At 35.4% G+C, this 27,529-nt stretch overlaps 1 protein-coding gene across 1 annotated transcript in view; it reads left to right on the top strand.

Moving 5' to 3' along the window:
• Positions 1-27,529, top strand: part of LOC150087777 (ATP-binding cassette sub-family A member 2-like) — a 487,681-nt gene that overhangs the window by 231,698 nt on the left and 228,454 nt on the right. The window contains exons 19-20 of the mRNA XM_090369199.1: positions 21,126-21,276; positions 26,197-26,401. Coding sequence (XP_090225325.1) covers positions 21,126-21,276; positions 26,197-26,401 — 356 coding nt within the window. The remainder of the gene's footprint in view (positions 1-21,125; positions 21,277-26,196; positions 26,402-27,529) is intronic.

Here is a 27,529-nt window from a genome sequence, read left to right as displayed (position 1 = left end):
AAAGGAAGTAAGCAAACCCTTAGCCATAATTATGAGAGCTTCCTTGGACTCAGGGGAAGTACCCACAGACTGGAGATGTGCAAATGTGACCCCAATTCACAAAGGAGGATCAAAGGGCGACACAAGTAATTATAGACCTGTTAGTTTAACTTCTGTTCCTGGAAAATTAATGGAGGCACTGGTTAAAGAAGCACTGCAGGATCATCTAGACAAGACTTCAGTTATAGCTCAGACACAGCATGATTTTGTTAAGGGGAAGTCTTGCCTGACCAATTTGATTGGATACTGTGATGCAGTCACAAAAGGACTGTATGTAGGGAATAACTTTGATATTATATACTTGGATCTTAGAAAGGCTTTTGATACTGTTGCACATGGAAGACTGCTGCACAAATTGGAGCAGTGTGGCATTGGAGGCAAATTGCTGCTATGAATAAAGGGGTGGTTGAGGGGGAGAAGACAGAGAGTGGTAATCAATGGACACTGCTCATCGTGGACTAATGTTATTAGTGGAGTCCCCCAGGGTTCAGTATTGGGTCCATTATTGTTTTCTGTATTTATAAATGATATTGATGATGGTATATCAAGCTTAATGTCCAAGTTTGCAGACGATACGAAGGTTGGCAGGGTTGTCAAGGACACTACTGACACTATGCTACTGCAACAGGATCTGGAAAGGTTGAGCAGATGGGCTGAGAGTTGGCAAATGAAGTTTAACATTGACAAATGTAAAGTACTACATATGGGAATCAGCAACCCCAGAGCAACGTATCAACTCTGTGGTACTACACTGACAATGGTAGAGAATGAAAGGGACCTGGGGGTGGTTGTGCAGGCAGATATGAAGTTTTCTGAGCAGTGCAGACGGGCTGCAAGAGTAGCTCATGGTGTATTGTCGATGATATATAGGAATTTTTCTAGCAGGGATAAGGAGGTGATTATTCCCTTGTATAAGGCAATGGTCAGACCACACCTAGAGTACTGTATACAGGTCTGGAGGCCCCATTTCAAGAAGGATGTAGAGATGCTGGAACGAGTACAGAGAAGGGCAACAAGATTAGTGAATGGAACAAAGGGGTGCTCTTATGAAGAAAGGCTTAAGTTTTGCAAATTACAGTGTCTGGAGACTAGGCACCGGCGAGGTGATCTGATAGAGGTGTATAAGAGGTGGATCTGATAGAGGTGAATCCCATCAGCATTGAGCATGCTCAATGCTGATGGGATTCTTCCTCTTTCTCAGAATAATCATGTGAGAGGGCATAAATTCAAATTGAGAAAAGACAGATGTAGGATAGACATGAGGAAATTTGCCTTTAGCCAGCGGGTGGTTGGTTGGTGGAATAGACTTCCATCCCTTGTCGTGGAAGTTGATAGCCTAAATAAGTTTAAGGTTCAGCTGGACAAGTATTTCGAATGAACTGAGGGGTGAAGTGGAAGTGGTTATTTTTTATTTATTTATTTGTTTTTTTTGGCTAATGCTGCATAAGCTTGCTTTCTTGCATCAAATGCCTCTACTAATGCTAATGATATTTTCTTTTTGTAAGATCAAAGATCATTTAATTTTATTGTATCAAATAATAATAAATATTCCACTTTTTTGGAAATTATTTTTGTGATATTTTGTGATATTCCTTTGATGAATTCCTAGCTGGTCCGGACAAAAGTTTGTGTGATTTATCTCAAAAACAAGTTGTGTTGTTGTTTGGTTTTACAATGTATCAGCATCTTAGGCCACACCACACCACACCACACCACACCACACCAATGTATTATGTCTATACATGTATGTGCTCATGTGCTGATTTGCTTGAAAGTAAGCTGAAAAATCCCTATTCCCCTCCACTTTAGATCAGCCAACTACAGCTCTGGTTCAAGAGGTCTCTAAGAATTCCTCAAGACTGATAGGATTTTAATCTAGACTTTTCCAAACAAGTGACAAGCAGCAGAACCACTTTATTGTCACAGAGGACAAAAAAACACATCCTCTTACAAGTAGTGTACTGCAAAAGTATGCTAATTTTGCATCTCTCTCTCTTTTCTTTTCCACAAATTATCCTAGTATTCATCATAAAATACTATCCTAATCCATCTGATTTGAAAAATGCTAGAAAAGGCATAGTCTTTATAGTTCATTCTAGGGTGGCATGTGAGAAAGGTGAAGCAATAGCTACTGCACAAAAATTAGCCGTGTATCAAAATTTATTTTCTGGTTTATAGATTTGTGTTTGCATTCTTAGCTTATGAAAGAGATATTGGATTTCGATTCAGCTAACTAATCTCCCAAATAGTATTGTATATGGCAGCGGTTCTCAAACTGTGTGTTGCGATGCCCTGGGGAGGTGACATAATTTACTAGGGGCGTCACTGATGATATAATAGTTTATGTAAGATTTCCATGGCAAATATTAAAAATGTATTAAGATTGATTTTTTTACTATTAGATATCTGCTACTATTTCATCTGTATTATTAATGTAAATAATTATAGAAATTATTTGGGGTATTTGTGGGTTGGTCACTCACACACTAGCAGGGCTTTTGTGGATTTATTGGATGATTGTTTTCTACACCAGCATGTTCGGGAGGCAACTAGAGGGAGTAATACTCTTGATCTGATTATCAGTAGTGATTCTTCATGCATTAGGAATCTGCAGATAAAGGAACCACTGGGTGGCAGTGATCACAGTGTGCTGAAGTGGGATTTACTCAAGGAGGTAACTACCATCAGAGGCAAAGGGAAGGGTTTTTGCTTTCGTAAAGGCGACTTTGATGGTCTGAGACAGTATTTAAATTCAATACAGTGGGACCAACTGATGATGTTACCAACAGCAAATTCAAAATGGGAAGCATTCAAGGAACTAATCTTGGAAGCTACCAGGCTTTACATACCAACCAAGGAATATTGTTCAAGGTTCAGGCCTAAATGGTTGTCAGATGAACTAATGAGACATATGGCAGAGAAGAAAAATGCATGGGATACATACAAATTAATGGGTGACATGGAAGCCTATGATAGATATAAGTTGGTCTGTAACCAAGTCACAAAGGAGATTAGGCAGGCAAAGGCAGATTATGAGAAATCCTTGGCAAAGGACGCAAAGAAAAACAGAAAAGAGTTCTTTACCTATTTAAACTCAAGAAGGAAAGGGATGAATCAGATTGGTCCACTGGATGTTGATGGTTCAACAGTTGAGGATCCTGCTCAGGTGGCTAACAATCTAAATGAGTATTTTGCATCTACATTCACACATGAGGAGTTATTCAGGAAGGGGAATGTCGTAGGTGAAGTAAACATTGGCAGTGAGCTAGATTATTTTCTAATAACTGAGAGGAAAGTGGAGGAGAAATTGCTGAGGATAAACATAAAAAAGGCACCAGGGGCGGATGGGATCTATCCAGTTATATTAAAGGAGGCAGCAAAGGAAGTAAGCAAACCCCTAGCCATAATTATGAGAGCTTCTTTGGACTCAGGGGAGGTACCCATAGACTGGAGATGTGCAAATGTAACCCCAATTCACAAAGGAGGATCAAAGGCTGACACAAGTAATTATAGACCTGTTAGTTTAACTTCTGTTCCAGGAAAATTAATGGAGGCACTGGTTAAAGAAGCACTGCAGGATCATCTGGACAAGAATTCAGTTATAGCTCAGACACAGCATGGTTTTGTTAAGGGCAGGTCTTGTCTGACCAATTTGATTGGATACTATGATGTAGTCACAAAAGAACTGGATGCAGGGAACAACTTTGATATTATATATTTGGATCTTAGAAAGGCTTTTGATACTGTTGCGCATGGAAGACTGCTGCACAAATTGGAGAAGTGTGGCATTGGAGGCAAATTGCTGCTATGGATAAAGGGATGGTTGAGTGGCAGAAGACAGAGAGTGGTAATCAATGGACACTGCTCAACGTGGACTAATGTTATTAGTGGAGTTCCTCAGGGTTCAGTGTTGGGTCCATTGTTGTTTTCTGTATTTATAAATGATATTGATGGTGTATCAGGCTTAATGTCCAAGTTTGCAGACGATACCAAGGTTGGCAGGGTTGTTAAGGACACTACTGATACTATGCTGCTGCAACAGGATCTGGAAAGGTTGAGCAGATGGGCTGAGAGGTGGCAAATGAAGTTTAACATTGACAAATGTAAAGTACTACATATGGGAAACAGTAACCCCAGATCAACGTATCAACTCTGTGGTACTACGCTGACAGTGGTAGAGAATGAAAAGGACCTGGGGGTAATTGTGCAGGCAGATATGAAGTTCTCTGAGCAGTGCAGACGAGCTGCAAGAGTAGCTCATGGTGTCTTGTCAATGATATACAGGAATTTTTCTAGCAGGAATAAGGATGTGATTATTCCCTTGTATAAGGCATTGGTCAGGCCACACCTTGAGTACTGTATACAGGTCTGGAGGCCTCATTTCAAGAAGGATGTAGAGCTGCTCGAACGAGTACAGAGAAGGGCAACAAGATTAGTGAATGGAACAAAGGGTTGCTCTTACGAAGAAAGGCTTAAGTTTTGCAAATTACAGAGCCTGGAGACTAGGCATCGGCGAGGTGATCTGATAGAGGTGTATAAGGCTTTGAATGGCTTGAGCATGCTCAACGCCGATGGGATTCTTCCTCTTGCTCAGAATAATCACCTGAGAGGGCATAAATTCAAATTGAGGAAGGACGGATGTCGGATAGATGTGCGGAAATTTGCCTTTAGCCAGCGGGCAGTTGGTTTGTGGAATAGACTCCCATCGCTTGTTGTTGAAGTTGATAGCCTAAATAAATTTAAGGCTCAGCTGGACAGGTATTTCGAACGAACGGAGGGGTGAAATGGGAGTAGTGGTTTTTTTTTTTTTTTTTTGGCTGATGCTGAATAAGCTTGCTTTCTTGCATCATATGCCTCTACTAATGCTAATGCTATTTTTGACGAAGAGAATGCATCATGTTCCCTTTCCATCATTATCTTTATATGAATTTTGGTGTTTAGAAAAACACGAATACTCAGAATGTAGCAATAAAGCTTTGTGAATACTAGTGCCATTTGCAAGTTCTTGCCTTTGTGAAGTTGGATTTTCGGCATTAGCAGTCATTAACTCTTAAGTACAGATCAAAATTAAATTTGAAAAAGAAATGCGTGTCGCCATTTCGAAAATAATGCTTAGGTTTGATGAATTATGCAATAAAAAGCAAGCACAAACAATCACATTAATGTTTTTTAAGAATAAAATAATATCTTGGTTATTATTTCATGTATTAATAATTATTGTATTAACATATTAAAAATAAGAAATTGCACAATTGTAGATTTTTTACTTCAAGGGAGGTGCCAGGAAATTTTTACAGGTCAAGGGAGGCATTGACTCAGAAAGTTTGAGAACCGCTGGTTTATAGGTAGAGTAAATCCTCAGTTGGTACATAAACAGATTTCCAATATGAGTTTGCTAATCCCATTGTGATGTGATGAGCTGCATGTGGTTTTTATATCTTTGGTTTCTTGTCTTTTTAAGTGTTTGGCACTTGTATTTTCAAATAATTTGGTTTAAAGAGCAGACACCTAAATTCTGATGCAGTCCAGTGAATTTCTTCGTGCAGTGTTGGGGCAAATTTCTAGCATTTAGGTAATTTGTTAGTCTTTTTCAACGTAAAGTAAGCTTCATACATTTGTATGGTTTACTTAAACACTTGTTATACACTTAAATGCTAGTGTTTACGTGTTTACTTAAACACTAGAGAAAAAAGTTGAGAGGATATTAATGTACCTTATTTTAAAACAAATTATTAAAATAAGAAAGTCCTATTATTTTTTGTTCTTCAAAAAATAATACAGTTTTCTGTTCAAGTTCTTTTAATTTTTTTTTTCTTTGTTATGTTCAATCAAAAGTGCTGGCTTTAGTGTGTCCATTAATGCTAACAAAAGTGAGATACAAAGTTTTTAAAAATGTTGACATAATATTGATAATATTATCATTGTAGAATGAAAATTTTAAGATGAAATACAAAGGCAGGCTGAAAAGTAATACCTTAATTTTTTAATTCTAGCTATGCTCATGATAAAAATATGAAAAGTGGTATGGCCAAACTTGTAAACCTTAGTAACATTTAAAAACATCCGATTTTGTTTTGTTGTAGGTTTTTTGAATTATGTTCTCTGCAAGTGATCATCAACATCTAACAGCATGTTGTCATTGATTTTCTAATGTGTAGTGGTGAAAACAATTCCAAAAATTCCAATCCATTAATCAAAGTCCATAATATCCATAGATAGTTTTTACAATTAAAAAAAATGGAAAAACAGAGTTTCATTATATGGCAAGAACAGCAACACCAACAGATGCCATCACTGCAACAAATGAGTCAAGTTTCAATTAAATAATTAAACCATTGATGCATGAAAGTCAATGACATTGCTGATGCATTTGATTATTTAAAATATAATATCCAGACAATGACAGACAGTTTAGGATACAGAAAAATATGGTCTCAATGGTATTCCTAACCAGAGAAATGAAGACTTCATGCCTAGAGATTTACTGAGACTTGTTTGGGGCTTATCAAAATTAACTGCAGATTATTTTGGACATTGTCATAACTAGCATTGATCTAGTACGTCACTAAGAGCCTGAATTCAAATGACAGTTACTTTAATGATGACACAATGAATCCTGGTAAATAAGAAACCAAGGTTATCATAGTTGGGAACCATGATTTTATTAGTCATTTTGTGGAATAAACATGATTAGTTACTTCACAATGGGTGAAACAGTAAACTAAGAAAGATATGCAACATCTGAAAAGCAATAAAAAGGAAAATAACATACCCAAATATCCATGTACACCATGGCAATGAAATTGTATACCTATATGAAGATAGAGACATTACTTTTCTGCTTACCTATAGTCAACAGATTTAATTCTCCTAATTATACATAATTGTAAGGTGAATATAAACTTAGTTAACAAATTAAAACAATACATATTGCTTAACTTTTATTAAAATCACAAATATAAAACTTGTACTCTCTCACTATACAGTAGAACCTCGCTAATCTGGTTACAGTTAATCTTGGATAATCTGGATTGAAATATGAAAAATTCTGTTCACAGTTGAGTACTGTACTTTGAAAGACACACACAGGATTTAGGAAGGTAGATGAGTCACTCTGACTGCACAGAGAGAGACGGAACATACCTCACACATTGTCTTGCGTGTTGTTCAGTCTTGTTGTTGACTCTGAGTCAAATGGATTATTGCTTATATTGCTTCATTTGCATACTTCTTTATACATATATATGTACATAAGTTAACATATTTTATATATGAGTTTATATAATTGTTGGCCAAACCACAACACCATTGCCTTGTTGAGACCTTCGTATGTAGACTGTTTCATCGTTTTTCTGGTAGTCATGCCTTTAATGCTATCAGATGTGCCCGCAAAATCTAATAGTTTCCCTTTATTTTTTAGGATGTTGTGTATGGTTTGGTTACCAACATCATAATGGTTCATTAAAGATTTAACAGATGTACGGTTTTAAAAATATTTGAAGAATTTCAAGTTTTTGTTCAATTGAAAACAATGTTTTGCATTTACTCAAAATGTTCACCATTTCTAAACAAAAAAAAAAAATATTTACTATTAAAAAAATTTTCAACACTCCTGACGTAAATAAGGAAACAGAATTTGTCTTTTTGCGGTGCGACAGAACACAACAATCCACACGGTGCACTAGAGGTGGGTGTGAAGACAGCGGGGGTTATCGGATAATGGGTATGTTCATCTCCCAATCACGACTTATTGTGCCACAGTTGCTATTGCACCAACAAACTCAATAACAACAATTACAACTTATAATGCTGCTTCTTATTACTTATTTATATATATATATAAAAAAATATAATCCAATTAATCCAAAATTAAATAAAGAGATAAAAAGTAATCAAAATATATATTAAAAATAAGAAAAAATATATATTAAAATAAATAAGGAAAAATAGACTTTGCATCAGCGGTCTGATCTTAGTATTATTCCGCCATTGCATGTATTTGTTTAGCATTCGAAATGCAGTGATTCCCTGAATATTATTGGCCTCTTTGTCCTCTGTCGAGATGCAGCATAATGGTTACTCTGTTCTATTTATTTTCAATTTATTTGGTCATGTAATGTTGATGGTATACGTTTCCACCTTAGTGAGATTTCACATAATTTGGAAACGGGTGCCATCAAGGGCACCCGTTTAATTTATTTTAATTGGCTTAATTTTCTAAATTATTTTAGGAATGTTGCTTCAACACTACCCTCTTTTTCTTTATACCCCACCCCTATATATTTTTCTGTTATTGTTATTTTATTTGGTTGAGTTCTTTTTTAATTCTACTGGTTTGCCATGCTGCTGGCAGATATCCTATTTTAGCTTATTTTAAGCAACATGTAGTGGATTGTGCTTTTTTGCTGCCACTGATGTTAGCTTTTCTACTATTTTTCTTTATTTATTTTAATATACATTTTTTTCTTATTTTTAATATATATTTTGATTACTTTTTATCTCTTTATTTAATTTTGGATTAATTGGATTATATTTACATGGGGGTAGCATGACGATGTGCTAACACTGCGTTCATACTGCCATCTATAGCCTGATTTGTTTCTATATATTTTCAGTTCAACTAGTGTTTTGTCAGTGGTGTGGTTTGGCCATGCGAGTACTAGGCTTTCTATTTTATTATTTTTTGCTGCATAAGGACCACTGCTATGCAAATCTATTGCATCGGCAGTCTGATCTTAGTATCATTCCGTTGTTGCATGGATTTGTTTAGCATTCGAAATGCAGTGATTCCCTGACTATTATTGGCCTCGTGGTCCTCTGTCAAGATGGGGCATAATAGTCAGTCTATTCTATTTTATTTAATTTCATATTATTTTCAATTTATTTTGTCATGTAATGTTGATGGTCTGTTTCCACCTTAGTGAGATTTCACATAATTTGGAAACGGGTGCCATCAAGGAGGCACCGCTAAATTTCTTTTAATTGGCTTAATTTTCTAAATTATTTTAGGAACGTTGCTTCAACACTACCCTTTCCTTCTTTATCCCCTATATATTTTTCTGTTGTTGTTATTTTATTTGGTTGAGTTCTTTTTGCACTCTACTGGTTTGCCATGCTGCTGGAAAATATCCTATTTTAGCTATATATATATATATATTAGTTTGATTGCTTAGATTACTTAAATTTTGGTGTCTATTTTCTATAGGGTATTAAGGTGTATCCTGAACAGGAGATTTAGTTAGCATTTTTAGTCTAACCTATTCCTAGGGGTCTGTGTTCAAATTATATAATAACTAATGAAGTTAGTTATAATTATAATTATTTAACTTTAATTAATAATATTAATCAATACTAACTAACATTCCCTTACCTGGTCATCTATCCGCTACTTCATCTGGGGCTTTGAGCGGATCGATAGCCAGTTTTAAAGGAATGTCTCATAATTACCCGTTTCTGTTAACTCCTTATCAGTTTTGCCTTATTTGGGCTTTGTTTCTCCTCTACCAGTTTGCCGAATCCGAAGTTAAGCATAAAAAATTTTCAAAAATTAAAATTAAACTGAAAGACAAATTGACATAAAACTATCCTTATTCAATGAATTAAATAATCTAAAAGAGCAAAATAATCTCACTAATAAGGCAAAACTGATGAGTTAACAGAAACGGGTAATTATGAGACATTCCTTTAAAACTGGCTATCGATCCGCTCAAAGCCCCAGATGAAGTAGCGGATAGATGACCAGGTAAGGGAATGTTAGTTAGTATTGATTAATATTATTAATTAAAGTTAAATAATTATAATTATAACTAACTTCATTAGTTATTATATAATTTGAACACAGACCCCTAGGAATAGGTTAGACTAAAAATGCTAACTAAATCTCCTGTTCAGGATACACCTTAATACCCTATAGAAAATAGACACCAAAATTTAAGTAATCTAAGCAATCAAACTAAAATATATCAAGCACGTATAATAGTCCAATTGCCCATGGCAATGACATTAACGTAGCAAGGGACAAATTAAAAACAATCAATTAGACACTAACTAAAATAATAAAAACACAAAAAATATATATATATATATATACACATTCAGCACGATAGTTGTGTTCCTAGAAACCCTCGTGCAATGCAAAATTGTGCAATATAAACAACAGGCCCTATGGGAAAAATAGGGTTAGGTGCCAACCACCCAAGATTGAACACACAATTGTAACCAAAACATTACCAAACACAAATTATCGTAATAAAATACTTACGTATTTTATTACGACTATTATGTAATAAAATATTGCTGATGCTTTTGCTTCTATCGTAAGCAAACTTGTTTTTTGTTTGATTTTCTATCGAAACAGATGACAGCCGTTTCATCTCTTCCAATTCTTTGTGTCTTGATCTAATGGATTTTAATTACACTTTGAGTTGTTCCTTGTTCCTGCTATGAAAGTTGTTTTTATGCATCTTTCTAATTCTCGGCATTGCCCCATTTAGGCCTGTAGCACGTGCAATATCACATGGTCTTTCATTTCGCTCAAAGCGTTTCACAATTACATCTTTTTTCTCTATTGACAGAGGTGGACTGGCCATAAGCCTTACCGGGGAAACTCCGGAGGCCGGTGTGATTTTGGCCATAAACCATAGTATGAGGCCACTACAGATTTTCCCGGGTAAGAATTTTTGACCCAGTCCGCCTCTGTTTATCGATATTGCTTTTCTTTTTCTCTCTGAATCTGCAGTGTCTTCACCAGGATGCTTCCTTTTCACACCTTTTAAGTATTTTACTAATTTTTAGGGAATAAAGCACAATTACAAAATGAGGAGGCACGCTTGATACACAAACAAGGCTGCGCGCGTGTAGCAACTGAATAAACAACACCATAAAGGCAGAGATACACTATTAAACACCTCACATTTTACTAAAGCACATTTCTGGGGTTTACTACCATAAAACAATAAAATCAATTTCCAGTTGCGTTTCTGCCAGTGGAATCTTTTATAAACTGGTAGTAAATTCAATCTAATTGCATTTGCGATAATACCGATAGCTGGAATTGTGGGGGTTTTTACCTTATGGTGGTGAAATGTGTTTCCCCTTTACTGATATAAAAAAACACAAATACATTTTCAGAATCTTCTCTTTATTCCTATCGTGCTGCGTTCAGTTGGGGTGATTCCGCGTTCGACTGCCATTTCTTGTAAACACAAAGGCGAATCGTGCATAAGCGAATTTGGTTTGTGTTATACACGATATCGTTCTCCTATTTATAAATCTGTATGATCAAATTCATGTCGTATAAACACGTGTTATACGAGGACTGACTGTATATATGTGTATATATATATATGTTTTTTTTTTTAACACCACTTTTAAGCCAATGTTCTATATTTGTTAAATTTTCAGTTGCAACAATGCTGCATTAATGCTATTGTAGGATAAACAATTAAACATTATATGTGCATTGATATATTAGGTCAAGGTCCCGATAGATTTTGGTTTTCAAGTGGTGGTGAAAATTTTGGGCGGGAAGCATTACCGGTAATTAAGGCCTAACTAACTGGCTAGCCGTAGTACTAGCAGTTATTGGATCGCCTATAGTTCCATGTTAACTATTAACATTGGAACAAGTTAACAATAATATAAATGTAAAGTTTGGAAAGATTAGAGATTTAAAGAAGGAAGAGAGAGGAAATAAAGGAAATTATTAAAGGTTAAGTCAAGAAAGGTTAGGAATATAGCTAGGGAGAAATTAGGAAGGTAACTTTCTTTCACATTGCCATCTCTCTGTTACTTCCTCAGGGGCTTTGAGCGGATAGATAGCTATACTAAAAGAATGTCTTGTGCATACCCATTTCTGTAGTCTCAATCAGTGGTTCTCAATGGGGGTCATGCCTTATTTTTGAGGGACCACAGGTAAAAATTGTAAATTGGGGGGGGCCATAGAAACTGTTAAAGGCCACGAAAAGTTCACTTCTAAAATAAAATTATTACTAATATAAAAAAGATATAAAAATACAAAATGGTCAGTACCTATAATAACACAGTAACTCAATATCCTTGTTTTGGTGTACCTTAATTAGAAGGGGCAGAACCTATTGTACTTAAACCACAATCGGGAATTCCAAGTACTGGTATTCTATGCGATAATGAAGCCCTTCTGATAACATATTTCAATGATGACCAGCTTAATGAGGAAATGCTTTTTGCCAGAAAGCTCAATATACCAAAGGTGAGACAATATTTGAAGGATAACTCCTTCAAATATTGTCTCACCTTTGGTGTCTTATTTCAAGGAAAACAGTAATCCACTACAAAATATAATAGCTTGTGCAACTGATGCTACTTTGATGGTAGGTAGATACAGAGGATTCATTGCTTATTTAAATTTAACAAAATGTTGTGCCTGAAGATTTTTGCATACACTGCATGGTCCACCATCAAAATTTGGTTGCAAAAAAATTGGGAGGATGTTTGCATGATGCCCTTGCTATTGTAATAAAGTCCCCCATCTTAGTGTTATTGAATTTTACATTGGAAAGGGTACAGATACAAAGTCATTAAATTTTCTAAATTTCACACTTAGTCAGGACACAAATAAAATCCAATTTAACATCTATCATAAACTACAAACACTGGCATGCTTCTACATTATAATGGCTATCACCCATTCTCCTACAAGAGATCTATTATCTTTAATCAATTTCTAAATGCCTATAAATGTTCAACGACGGAATCTGCTTTGGGCTCAGAAATACAAATATTAACCAGCTGGTTCTTAAACAGGGGTTATCCCCTTGCTACAATAAACCGAATTAGGGTACAAGCTAGGGATACGATACAAAATATTACATCAACCAACAATCGTAATATTAAAAAAATACTTTATTTCTGTCCCATATGTTGAACAGTGGCACAAACAGCTTAACAGATTCTTTAAAGATACCAAATTTAAAATTGTTGCTAGGCCAACACGGAAACTACACACTATACTGAAAAATTGCTCAGTCCTTTCCTCATTCGCAACGTAAATAAATGACCTGGTATACAACATTTCTTGCGGAGATTGCAACTTGTTGTACCAAAGTTCTATGCGTTTTCCTCTGAATTTTTGTGTTAATCAACACGCAGCCTCAGTTCGTGCTTTTCATTCAGCAGCGTCAGAATTAGCCTTTCATGCTGTTAATGAAGAACATACTTTTTTATTTAACGAGGCCAAAATACTTAGTGTCCAACGTAATTGTGCTAGACTATTAATTTCCGAAACTATCGAAATTAAATTACATGAGAATTCTGTTAATCTTCGCCAGCCATTTCTAATCTCCGATTTGTGGGCTTTTACGTGCATGCATGAAGACAAATAATCTCTATTTAAGTTTTATGCGCACCCCTATTTGGTAATTTTCGTTCCTGTGATCATGGCATATGGTCGAAAAGCATTGTCAGCTTCAGGAAGGAAAATCTTTTTGCAATTTTTTCGTTAAATTTTATTTAATTAATTAATTTAATTTTTAATTATATTAGATTGATTTTTTAATTGTGTTCATTTGATTTTTAATTGTGTTCATTTGATTTTTAATTTAATGTAATTAATTAATGTAATTTTTAATGTAAGATTTTAGATTTTTTTTGTTTTAATTGCTGGAGAGTATCATACGGAAGTGTTCTCCGTATCATATTGAGGTAAACCTCTTATTATTTTACAAATATTGATATCAATGTAGAATGTATTGAGCATTACAGCTCTGGTTCATACTATCAAATTCATTTTTAAAACTATTTCATTCACTTCCTTTCTCTCCAGTTATAATCTATTGATACACACAATTATGGGAGATTTTGAACAGCTTGGTGCAGAATTGCATTAGATTAACACTAAGGCCCAAAGTTACCATATTTCTTTTCTAAAATATGTGATAAAATCCGTAAACACATCAAATCAAATGCACTTCAGAATCGTCTGTTTCGACAACTTTGTGAAGAAAATGAGGAAGAATTTGAACACCTATTAATCCATACAGAAGTCCAATGGCTATCAAAAGGTAATTGTCTTCATCGTTTTATTGGACTGTGGGGCATTATCTTATCATTTCTAAGTGATAAGCAGCTTGGAGAACAGATTGTGCTGCTAAGTGTGACATATTTTATCTATCAGATGTATTTGAAAAGCTGAATTTGTTGAACAAACAGTTGCAAGGAAAAACTGCAATCTTATACCTTGCAAAGAAGCTATTACAGCTTTTCTTGGAAAACTCAAACTATTCTGGAGTAATATTGGATGTCACGAGTTAATGGAATTTCCTTCATTGGCCACTCGACAGAATTGCAAGACGATGACCTTTTTTGTATATATTGAGCATTTCAAGAATTTGTATAATGATATGCCATTTTGGTTCAGTGACCTGCTAGAGATGACTATCCTGGACTGGGTGGTGGATCTATTTCAGGTAATTGCGATTGATGTTGAAATCGTATTACAAGAATGTCTTATTGAACTGCAAAGTGATATAACAGCCCAAGCTAGATTCAAAAATGACAAACATTTCTGGGTAAGGAGTTAAATTTCAAATAACTTTCCACAGATTTGGGAGAAGACAAAATAGTTTTTTATCAGATTTCCCACATCACGTCTTGTTGAATCTGGATTTAGTTGAGTTCTTCATCTGCTCTCAAAAGCTCATAACCATCTGGATATTGTGAAGAGAGGTGATCTTCGATTATCTCTAACAATGCTGCAACCAGATATACAAAAACTTGCTTGTACATATTTATTATAATTAAACAATATGAGAGGTGGGGCCACAGAGGTGAATGAAACGCAGAAGTGGGCCACGAGCGAAAAAAGGTTGAGAACCACTGGTCTCAATAACAGTTTTGCTTTGTAAGTAAGTACTCATGTTAAGTTATGGATGTCCTTTATTAATAAGTCAAATAAAAGCAAATAAATTTTATAAACTGTCATTGTTAATTTTTGGTTAAATTTAGTTTTAAATTTTGGATTATTATTAACTGCAAACTGGGATTGAGACCCAAAGCCTGACAGGTATGCATCAGAGTAAATATAAATACTGGACATGTGGATAACATTACAAAAAAAAAAAAAAAAAAATGTAATTCTTAAATTGTATTTACCTAAACATCTATATAGGTATTCACCATAATCCCTAACCATCGATTACAAATTTGACACAGGTCGCATAATCACAAATTAACCCTCTCTTAAACATATATAATTAAAAACAGACCAACCAATAAATTAGACCAGATGGTGCCTATAAAGTGGCTCCTGGGCAACTTGCACATCCTTTTCCACACAAACCTCCAGCTATATTGATCAAAGGTAAAATACCTATATACTTTTTATATTTACTCTGATTCATACCCGTTGGGCTTTGGGCCTCAATCTGTTTGCAGCTAATAATAATCCAAAATTTAAAACTAAATTTAACCAAAAATTTTACAGTTTATAAAATTTATTTGCTTTTATTTGACTTATTAATAAAGGACATCCATAACTTAACATGAGTACTTACAAAGCAAAACTGTTATTGAGACTATAGAAACGGATATGCACGAGACATTCTTTTAGTATGGCTATCTATCTGCTCAAAGCCCCTGAGGGAGGAACAGACAGACAGACAGACAGACAGACAGAGAGAGAGAGAGAGAGAGAGAGAGAGAGAGAGAGAGAGAGAGAGAGAGAGAGTCGCCTTCCTAATTTCTCCCTAGCTATATTTCTAACCTTTCTTGACTTAATCTTTAATAATTTCCTTTATTTCCTCTCTCCTTCTTTAAATCTCTAATCTTTCCAAACTTTACATTTATATTTTTGTTAACTTGATCCCATGTTAATAGTTAACATGGAACTATAGGCGATCCAACAACTGCTAGTACAACTATGACTAGCCAGTTAGTTAGGCCTTAATTACCAGTAATGCTTCCTGCCCAAAATTTTCGCCACCACTCGCAAACCAAAATCTGTTGGGACCTTGACCTAATATATATATTTATTTTTTATTTTTTTTAACTTTGGAGTCTTGAAGTGTCCCAGTTAATCTGATCCTGGTAAATCCGAGAGTCAGTTGTACAAATTCTGAGTCTTCTATCGATGGATAAATGTATTGTCCTTTTATAGTTTTTAAATAAAGGCTCTCAGTGATATATATATATATATTTTTATTTGTGTTCTAAGTTTTTTATCTTTTAGGGATATCTTTTGCTTCACTAATCTGGATTATTGCTTAATCCAGATCACCTCTTCCCCAATTAATATATATATGTATATATATATATATATATATATATATGTATATATATATATATATATATATATGTATATATATATGTATATATATATATGTATATATGTATATATATAAAATATTAATAAATTAACAACTGTATAAATTGTGGAAAAATAAAAATAACCTGGATATGACAAAGTGCACAAAGCAGCAGCAAAGAACGCAAAAGTAAATATATATCTATAATAATAAGTTACACAGACAGCCAAAAGCAAAAGGAAAATATGGCCAAAATATAGTAACCTGTAAAATAAAATTACATCAAAAATAAGTTAACAGAATCTCGCATCAGATAGGGGTAGGTTAATTTGGCTAAGGTTCAAAAAGGGGAAATAAAGCAAATATGCAATAAATCTGATATCAGCCAAAGTAAAATTTGATACATTATCATCAGAGGATTACGCCTGACCATGTATCATTGATATTCGGGTGCCACTTGAGTCAATTGGAATTGATTTTGGCAAAGTTCAGTTGATCTGTGACAGTCAGATCCTCTGCTTTAACCTTCACAATGATGGGACTGGTATAATCTCCATGAGCAAGGCCTGAAACAACACCTAGCATACTGGAGGTGACCACCACTTGTGACCAGCCACCTCAAACCCTTCTTATGTTGGTTCACAAGGATGCCACCCCTCTGTGTTATCAGGCAAACTAGGTGGTAGATGATTCCCATCAACTGGTGCAAATACCACCAAGTTGCTTATTGGAGACTTGAAGTGGTGGAACCCATGTTTAGTCTCCAGAGCAAATCTCTGGCAACTCCCATCTCTTCCATCATGCAGTATTGTTGATGTCTTTTGAGGTGACAATGAACATCATAGTCCACCGGATCAAACCAATAGGTTTGATCCGGTGGACTGTCTAGCATCCAGCTAACACGTTTGATCTTTTTTTGCAAACAACCCTTCTAAGTTCTAAGTCCACGGTCAAGGTGAGTGATTCTCTAGGCACCTCAGATCACAACTTGGTGATAGTTTCTTCTCCAGTGGAGCCTTTCTCTTGTGGTCACTCTTAATCTCAGGTTGTTTGGCATTACAAGAATGCAAAATAGGATAATCTGCAAGATTTCTTTTCTTCTTTACCTTGGTTGGATTACAGTTTCAAATCTTATGTCAACGTTTGCTCAGCTCTTGTCAATGAAATTATTCTTATATGGGATGAAATTCTTTATTCACACTCCACCTTAAAACCTGTTCCTTTATCTAAATCTTGGTTTGCAAAATGTGTTAAGGCTGATCAAGATAAGAATGTTGCATATTGCAATTGGCTTGTATCCAAATCTCCAGGTTCATTTTCTGCTTACACCAAAGCTTGCAACAGTTGTAAAGTAGTTATTGATCAGTCCAAACTAGATTTCGAACAGGCTAAGAGTAGAAAACTTGCTTCTTGCCCAAATGGTAGTCGAGCATTCTGGTCTCTTGCCAAAGACATTGGCTGCAACTTTTGCACATCTCTATTTCCACCTCTTTGAAAACCAGATGGTTCTATTGCCACTTCAACCAAAGATAAAGCTGACCTGCTAGCGTCCTACTTTTCTTCCAACTCATGTATTGATGATCTTGGTACATCACCTCCTACAATACCCAGTACACTGCATTCAGTGCCTCCTGTGGTCTTCCTTCAAAAGGATTTTTAACATTTATGCTAAGAAAGCTCCAGGTCCTGATGGTATTCCTCTACTTGTTCTCACAGTCTGTGCTCTACTCCTGTTCTCTATCACCTTTTTTTCACTTTCTTATTCCAAAGATGTTTTCCCTTCTCCTTGGAAAATTTGCTCATATCCAGCCTAAAATAGGTTACAATTCCTTCCCATCCAGTTATCAACCTGTTGCATTTCTACTCTTTTTGAAGTAATGGAGAAATAAATTAACCACCAACTCTTAAACTATATAGAAACTTTCCATCTGATTAATGATAGCCCCCAGTATTGATTCCATCAATGTCGAACAACTGGTGATATTCTGGCTTATGCTACCCTTCTTGGACAAAATCAATGGAAAGGTTTGGTGAAACTCAGCAGTTGCTCTCTTTATTTCAAAGGCTTTTGATCGTGTTTTTGCATAAAGATCTAAATAAGCTTCTATCTTATGGTTAGCCAACTGCTTTTTATAATTGGGTATCCAAATTTCTCTCTGACCACTCACTGCAGGTGATGGTAGATGGCTCTGTCTTCTGTGTAACTTTTCCCCTAATGCTGGTGTTCCCCTAGGTTTAGTTTTTTGGCTAAGGTAAAGAAAGCCAACACGAGAATGACGAGAAACATCGGCTAACTTATGCGGAAAATTAGTTTCCTGACACCGGACTCTAGCACTGCTCGCTCGATAATAAAAAAAGATGGTAGGTGTTATCGGTCTGGAGCCGAAGTCGAGAAGGATATATTGATTAACAGGTAGGCATGGCAAACGATGAAATGATTGGTGGTGGGCGCGACAGATGACAAGCTACTGTGTAGTCATTATTTGGCATTATAATGTGTATTTATGAGTAAAGAACAGTGCATAATAGTTTTGTGATGAACAGTAAACAGGTAATAGTAGCGATGAATCTTTTAAAAATTATTATTATTATTATCAGCCATATGGTGCAGCATAAGCCTGAGGCTTATGCTGCACCAGCCAAAAAAAAACATTCCCGAGTTACTCTGACAGAGAGAGAGAGAGAGAGAGAGAGAGAGAGAGAGACCAGAAAGGAATCACCAAGGAAGAGAAGAATGATGATATGGAAGAAATTTGTAAGAAAAATAAAATGTTGGTTGATTTTTTGATGAAAACTAAATTAATAAAAGTTTCATTCTGTTCATTTTTATTTTCTTCATTATGTTTTTTTCTTATTATTAAAAGCAGATTTTTGGAGTTCATGAGTGTTTTTACTATACTGTTGATTTGGTTACAAAAAAAGGAAAAAAGATTTCTTTATTTTTCATTATATTTTGTAATTTGACCTTAAAAATAAAAGTACAGTAATAAAAAAATAATATTTTGTTAATAAACAATTTATGCACTAATCCACCTATGATTCTAAAGAAAAAAAGGTTAGGTTACCCCCTCCATTTCGGGAGGGGTTCAAGCTTCCATGGGATTCAAGTGGAGGTAACCTGACCTTTTTTCACCATTAGGGCATATTATTGAACAAGAAAATAAAAATACAGTCATAAAAAATTTATTTTTTTATGACTGTATTTTTATTTTCTTGTTAAATTTTTTTTAATGACTGTATTTTACCCCCTCCACTTCGGGAGGGGGTCAAGCTCCCATGGGATTCAAGTGGAGGTAACCTGACCTTTTTTCACCATTATGGAAAGCGTTCGTTAGGGCAAGTTACCATTAGTGCTTCTGACTGCTACTAAAGTGATACTAAACCGATGTTATCGTGTGTTGTGTTTGTGCACCAATCAGCACATCGTTTGCTATGCCTATCTGTGAATCAATATATCGTTCTCGACTTTGCTCCAGACCGATAACACCTACCATCTGTTTACTGTGCGAGCAGCGCTAGAGTGCCATATCGGGAAACTAATTTTCCGCGTAAGTTATCCGACATTTCTCGTCGTTCTTGTGTTGGCTTTCTTTACCTTCGCCGTTTTTTTTTTTTTTTTTTTTTTTTTTACCCTCTCTTTTCCTCTTGTATATTAATGATCTTCTTCCATTGACCAGAAATCCTGTCTACACTTTTGCTGATAATAGCACATTGCATTCCACTTTCCAGGTTGAGAAACTTTGCCCTGCACAAAGAGCTTCAACTTCTTGAATATCCAATAGCAATTTCTTAAATGCTGATCTCCGGGTAATTCTCCAGTGGGGGCAAAAATAACTTAATTTGATTCCTTCTAAAACTCAGCCCTCTCTTATGTCTCACAAAGAGGATCCTTTTGCTCCTGTGCTTATATTCAACGACACTCTGATTTCTAGGCAAGATCATATATCTCTATTAGTGATTACCCTGACTTATAATCTCCCTTGTCATAAGCACATTACAAATGTTGTTTCTTCTGCATCTAAAAAACTGGGTTTTCTCTTTCACTGTCGGCTTTACTTTTCTTCCACACAGCTGTTCACTTTGTACAAATTGCAAATTTGCTTTACCATGGAATATTGTTCCCACATCTCAAGCAGTACCCCAAAAACCTCTCTTGCTTCCAGATTCAATTCAAAAGAGGGTAGCTAGGCTAATTAATGACTTATCTCTAACAAAGTCTAGTCTCTCCACTCTGTCTCATAGTCATTCTGTTTCTGCTGCATGCATTTTTATATACTTTCATGGGCACCATTATTCTGAATTGGCTTTTATAATTCTCTCTTTCTCTTCCAAAGCAGTCCGAACACATTCCACAACCAGTCAACATCCTTTTACTGTCCACCTTCAAACTCACTGCACCAACTTTTTTTCTCCTCATTTATTCATTCAACTTCTGTTTTCTGGAACAACTTTCCTTCATACATATTTCTTGAAAATTACAATCTACGGAAATTCAAGTCTAATGGTACAGCCAGCTGGAGGAGTTTACATAAATTAAATGATAATAATAACATGTAAAATAGGTGAATTTTGCCTTTAACAAAGAAATAAAATTAAAATGTAATAACCTGAAAGAAATGTAAGTTTAGGTGTGAGTTTGCTTTTAGGTTACTACTGAGGTGCTGCATATACAGTAATAAATAAAGCCTAATGAAAGTTTATTAAATGAAAGTTGAAGCCTAATGAAGGAATATTTTAGAAATTCTCTGTTATTTATTTCTCTTATATGAAAGTTATAGTTAGACTTTATTTTACTCTTATCTGTAGGTTTCTTGTGAGTGTACTGTATTCAAAAGCTAAACTAGCTGCTGCCTTTGCCGGAATTGTATATTTCTTAACATATGTACCATACATGTACATTGCTGTTCGTGAAGAAGCTGCTCATGACCACATTCCTGCCTGGCTAAAATCTCTAGCTGTGAGTTATTTCATTTTTAGATAAAATGTTCTTATAAGCACAAACACTTTTGATAATGCTAATAAAATATCTCTAGTATAACTTTAATGCATTCCTCTAATGATCATTGCTTCTAGTGGGAACAATATTCATCTTATTGTGTAAGAAACGTACAAAACCACAATATGTAGTTTTGTACATATTTTGTACAAAATATGTATACATATTGTGTAATGCTGGGAATGCATCAACCAGACAATCCACATTACTTCAAATACTTGCATTCTTCACCGTAAGAAATTACTTTATGGATTCTCTTCAAAACAGTATTGAAAACAAGACTCAGCAATACTAACTCAGTATTAATCTTGCACACATTAATCAAGTATTAGACTTTACCTTACTGTGGTAAATATTTTACAATGATCACAGCTGTTCTGTTCTACTTCAGTTTTTACATTCTTCTTCATTTCCATATTATAATGCACCTTTACATCACCACATGAACCACATTTTTGTACTAGTGATAATCATGTTTTCTCTCTTACTCTAGATTATCGTTAGTGCCATTACAGTTTTTTACAGTTAACCTTCAATGCTGAGAGAGCATATTATTTTTCCTTACAAAGGAGTGTTAAAATAAACACACAAACATTTTCAGAAGAAAGGATTAATCAGCCTTTGTTAATAAATGTAAGTCCAACACTAATTTCTTTTATCATTGCAATGTTATTTACACTAAAATAACAGTCGTTTCAAAATTAACTTTTCTGAACAAAGCATTACTGCTACATTTACTATATTAGACAACAATCTGTTGCCATATTTATTCTTGTGGAAGAAATCAGTGCTGTGTTATTACACATAAAAAATTTTAACATTATTAAAACCAGGAATGCATCTTTTCCACACAAACCCACTGGAAGCTCATTCAGTTTGGTATGTGCAGCTGTTAAACATGGTTAGGGCATCTTAAAAGTTTTTCCAACCGACCAACTTACCAATATTCAATTTTTTTCTTTTTCAACTAGTAATAGGATGTCAGTGCGATTTATTGTTTTCAAATCCTGCTTCTTTTCACTTCCAACTTACAGCATGTATGATTATTTACACATATTGCCATAATGTACTGGCTTGTAAATTTTCAGGAAGTCTAGTTAAATCTTTAATTATTGGGCAATGATTTTTGACACTGATACAATGAGTGTCAGTATATCAGTGTCAAAAAATTTCCCAAAATATAAACTTTATATTTCTTGTCTTATGTAAATGAAACATTTAATTATTTTTTTATTATTGCCATAAGTGTTTTAGCTGAATGAGATATTTTGTTTTTCCCCTAAAATTTGCAGAAAATACAATTTCCCTTTACAAAATTAACTTAATTTTTTAATGAAATGCATTTAAAAACATTTTTTAATGAATTTCATTAAAATTCATGTTTGTTTTATTTTTCTAAGAGTTTTTGAGTTTTGATGTGTTTTTGTCAAAACATTGACAACTTTGACAGTTTATTTGAAAGTAACTACATATTTTTATATATATAAAAAGCTACATAAATATCAAAGGTTTTAACAGTTACTTTACAGTCCTTCAATATGGGTCCCACATGTGACCCTGCACACATCAGTGTGGTAATCAAATTCATGCCACACTTTCTCCAGCATACTGTTGTCGATCTGAGCAATAGCTGCAGTAATATGTCCTTGCAACTCTTGCAAAGTGACAGGTTTTGGAAGGGGCACAAACACCAAATCTTTCACAAAACCCCACAGATAAAAATCTAAGGGAGCGAAATCCGATGATCTTGTGGCAAAGGTTTGTCATCATGGAAAGCTCGGCCAATCCAGCGACGGGAATAATTGTCAACTTTTGCATCTTGCTATGGAAATGCAGCGGAGCCCCATCCTGCTGCAAAATTAAGTTGTTTCCATCTTGTGACAGCAACCACTCAAATAGCATAGCAAGGTAGAAATGCCATTCACAGTGTCTTCAGTGAAAAAGAAGGGCCTATAAATCTTGGGGGCACAAACACGAAATCTTTCACAAAACCCCACAGATAAAAATCTAAGGGAGTGAAATCCAGCGATCTTGCAGCAAGGGTTTGCCATCATGGAAAGCTCGGCCAATGCAGCAAAGGTTTGTCATCGTGGAAAGCTTGGCCAATCCAGCAACAGGAATAATTGTCATTCAGAAACTTTCGCATCTCCCTATGTAAATGTGCCCTATCACTGCAAAATGAAGTTGTTTAACATCTTGTGTCAGCTGTGACAGCAACCACTCAAACAGCATATCAAGGTAGGAAATTCCATTCACAGTGTCTTCAGTGAAAAAGAAGGGCCCATAAATCTTTTTCATGGATATTTCACAGAAAACATTTAATTTTAGACTGTCCCATTCCTGTTCCTCAGTTTCATATGGATTCTCACTCCCCAAATACAAATGTTGTGTTGATTAACTTTACTACTGGAATGAAACATGGCTTCATCGGTAAACATTAATCTGTCTGTGAAATTTTTAACAATATCACACAGTTCTTGGATGTTACAACAAAATTCTTACCTAGCAACTTTCTAATGTGATTTTAGGACTTGTAACAAATTAATTTTATAAGGATGTGTGGAGAGTTGTATTCTGAGAATATGCCAAACACATTTCTGTGGAATCCCAAGCTTTCCAACTGGCCTTGTTAGTTGACTTGCGGGGATTCCTGAAATGCACCTGCCACACACATTTTACAGTCACAACATCGGTGCTGGAACAACCTTTGCTTTTGCCCTTGCAGATGCATCCACTCTCCATGAACTGCCTATACCACTTAATGATGGAGTCTCAAGTTGGTGGATTTTGGTGAAATTTAGTTTAGAATGATCACTGCACTGAAGCACTTGATTTTGTAACTTGATAACAGAGAACACAAAATGATTTCTCCACAAGTGATGCCATTTTGAACGTAGCACTGTCTGGTGCAGGTATCTGTGATGTTGGTGTGGCAATCACAATTTTTCTGTTTACACTTTCATTTGATAGCATTTTCAAATGAAAAAATTGTTATTACCTACTGTAATTTTTATTTTTTATTTTTTGCAGAATTATTAGCTGATGATGTGTTAACAAATTAATGTGAAACCATAAATGCCAACCTTTAGATATAAAAATTCATAAAACTTTTAATACAGATTCGCCTTTCTTCTGGAAGAGTGTTCCAGTACATTTCTTCCAAATTAATAATAATAATTAATTAACAGGTTATCACGTGTTACTACACAGGAAAATTGCATATTATGAAATGCAGAAAACTGCATTTTAAAGTTATTTGCTTTTTTTAATGTTCTAAAAAGTATTTTAGTTATTTTTACATGGTTAGTAACAAAAATAAAAATATATATATATATATATATATATATAACATTAATTCAATAGGAAAGAGAGTTGATGCTATATAGCACATGCTGTTTAAGCAGTCCGGGGTTCAAACCCCTGACTGTTAAATATGGTCAATCTGCCAACCTGCAATGGACCATTTCCCTCAACATGAATTGTTGAGGAGGCTTCCATCCTGCAGTGGATTAATAATGGCTGCAGTTTACCTTCTTTTTTTTTTTTTTTTTCTAGTTTCTTTCTAGTTTTGCTTATGTTTTTGTTCAGTACTATGATTTTGAACTATATTTTTAAATGAAATTGAAAGTAGTGATTTGGCTGAAAAATTAATCAAGTTTTGGGAATTAATCGTTGTTACATTTTCATATACAGTGGTTTCTGGTTATTTGGGCCACTGGTTAATCAGGGCAGCCGTTTATTTGGACAAATCTTAAAGAACAGAACCCAATCGAGAAAATAGCCAGGGTTTACTTCACTTAATTGGGACAACATGCCATTTAATCGGGACAGGAGACTGCAGCACTTGACATTACCCTATGACTGTCTCCAACCATACCACGTGGTTCAGTTGGACTTCTGGAGGTCCCAACCATAAAACAATTAGCAGTCCCCTGTTTATTGGGCTTGGGCTTTTTGGTTAGTGTAATCTATTATAAACGGATTATAAACGGATAGTAAACTCAACCTTATTGAATTTGCGATAATACTGATAGCTGGAATTCTGGGAGTTTTCACGTTATGGTGAAATGTGTTTCCCCTTCCATGAAATCTTCAATTGTATAAAAAACAAATTTTCAGAATCTTCTCTTCATTCCTATTTTTTAAGCTTTGTGACTTGTTACTCCATTCTCACTTGTGACTATCATGTTACTTGCGATTTGTGTGTGTGCATGCCATGTTCTTTGTTATTGATTGCTTATCTTTTTTACTGTTTTAAATTTTAATCCCCACCCACAAATGTTAGTGAACAGAAATATCAACTAGTTAGTATGTACATATTACAGTACTTATTAATTAAGCTATGCACATAAGTGTAAATTTATTTTTATTTTGCTAACCCATGGAAAATACTCTTCTGATTTTCACGTATAATTTAATTTTTTAATTGGTAAGGTAATAAAGTGTAAATTTGTGCTTGGTATATCTTTACTTTCATAGCCTGTAGATAATATTCCTCCTATTTTTTCTAAATAGAATTAAAATTCAATTCACAAATGCGATTGCAATGACCGGTGCTTTACTACACATTGTATAGTGTACTGTTCACTACACATTGTATAGTGAACAGTACTTTACTATGGTGAGTCCATTGTAACGTGATTTGATTGTACAGAAAATCAAATGTAAAGCGGGGATCCATTGTAATATTAACTATTTACATGAAACTTTGCATGATTGGGGCAGCCGCTTAATCAGGCCAAAATGCACTAGTCCCGATGTGTCCCAAATAACCAGAATCGACTGTATTTCCATTTCCACATGTTCACATATAAGCAAAATGTATACCTCATTTTCCAATGTCAGAATAAATTATATAATAATTAAGATTATTTGTTACAGTGCTTACTCTCAACGACAGCATTTGGTTTGGGTGCTAAATACTTTGCTTTCTATGAGGAAGTGGGAGTTGGCGTTCAGTGGTCTAACATTGGAATATCCCCAGTTGAAGATGATGAATTTAATTTGTGGGCTGTAATCATTATGATGTTAATAGATATCTTTCTCTATTTTATGATGATGTGGTACATTGAAAGTGTCCATCCAGGTAAAATTTATTTTATCCATAGTCAGGTTTATTAATGCTATTTATTTTTAAGGATCAAAATGATAATCTGTTAGATATACACCAATGAGCCAAAACATAATGACCACTTACCTAATATGATGTTGGTCCTCCACGTGCAGCCAAAACAGCTCATACCCAGCGAGGCATGGATGCTACAAGATTTCTAAATGTGTCTTGTGGTATCTGGTACCAACATGTAACCAGCAGATCCTTTAACTCTTGTAAGGTCCATGGTTGAGACACTGCAGATCGGCGTTGCTGTTCCAAACCACAGATGCTTGATGGGATTGATGTCTGGGGAATTTGGAGGCCAGGGCAATACCTGGAAGTCTTCCTCATGTTCCGCGAACCAGTCTCAAACAATCCGGGCGGTGTGGCATGATGCATTATCCTGCTGAAAGACAGAACCACCGGAGGGGAAGATCATTGCCACAAAAGTGTGTACCTGGTCAGCAATGATGTTTAGGTAGGAGGTAGACATCAGAGTGCCCGGCACATGGATAACTGGGCCCAGGGTATCCCAGCAGAACATCACCCAAAGCATGATACCACTGCCACTGGCTTGTTTTCATCCCATGGTGCATCCAGGTGCCATCACTTCCCCAGATAAACGATGCACACATACCCAGCCATCCACATGGTGCAACAGGAAACGTTATTCGTCGGACCAGATGACCTTCTTCCAATCACTTGAGGTCCTGTTTTGATGCTCGCATGCCCATTGTAGGTGCTGTCGCCAGTGAACCGTGGTTAGCATGGGCACTTGGAGTGGCCTGCAGTAACGCAGCCCCATTTTCAGCAGGGTTTGATGTACTGTGTGTTGTGACACATTACTCCCATCGCCAGCATTCCAATTACCGGTGAGTTGCGCCACAGTCGCCCTTCTGTTGCGACGTACCATCGGGGAGAGCCTTCACTCACCCTGATGGTACGTCGTTGCAATGTCCACCAGCCATGCCGTGCCGTTTTGGATATGCTCTGACCCAATGGGCTAACCATTACAATTTGGCCTTTTCAAACTCGCTTCAGTCTGCTGCCTTTTCCATCTGAAGAACAAGAGTAACACTGATTAATGGAGCTCAGTATCAGGTGTTTTTTATTCAGTGG

The sequence above is a fragment of the Mastigoproctus giganteus genome, chromosome 3, assembly GCF_048544385.1.
Source record: "Mastigoproctus giganteus isolate SK-2022 chromosome 3, ASM4854438v1, whole genome shotgun sequence".
NCBI lineage: Eukaryota > Metazoa > Arthropoda > Arachnida > Uropygi > Thelyphonidae > Mastigoproctus > Mastigoproctus giganteus.
This window is presented reverse-complemented; position numbering and strand designations above follow the sequence as displayed.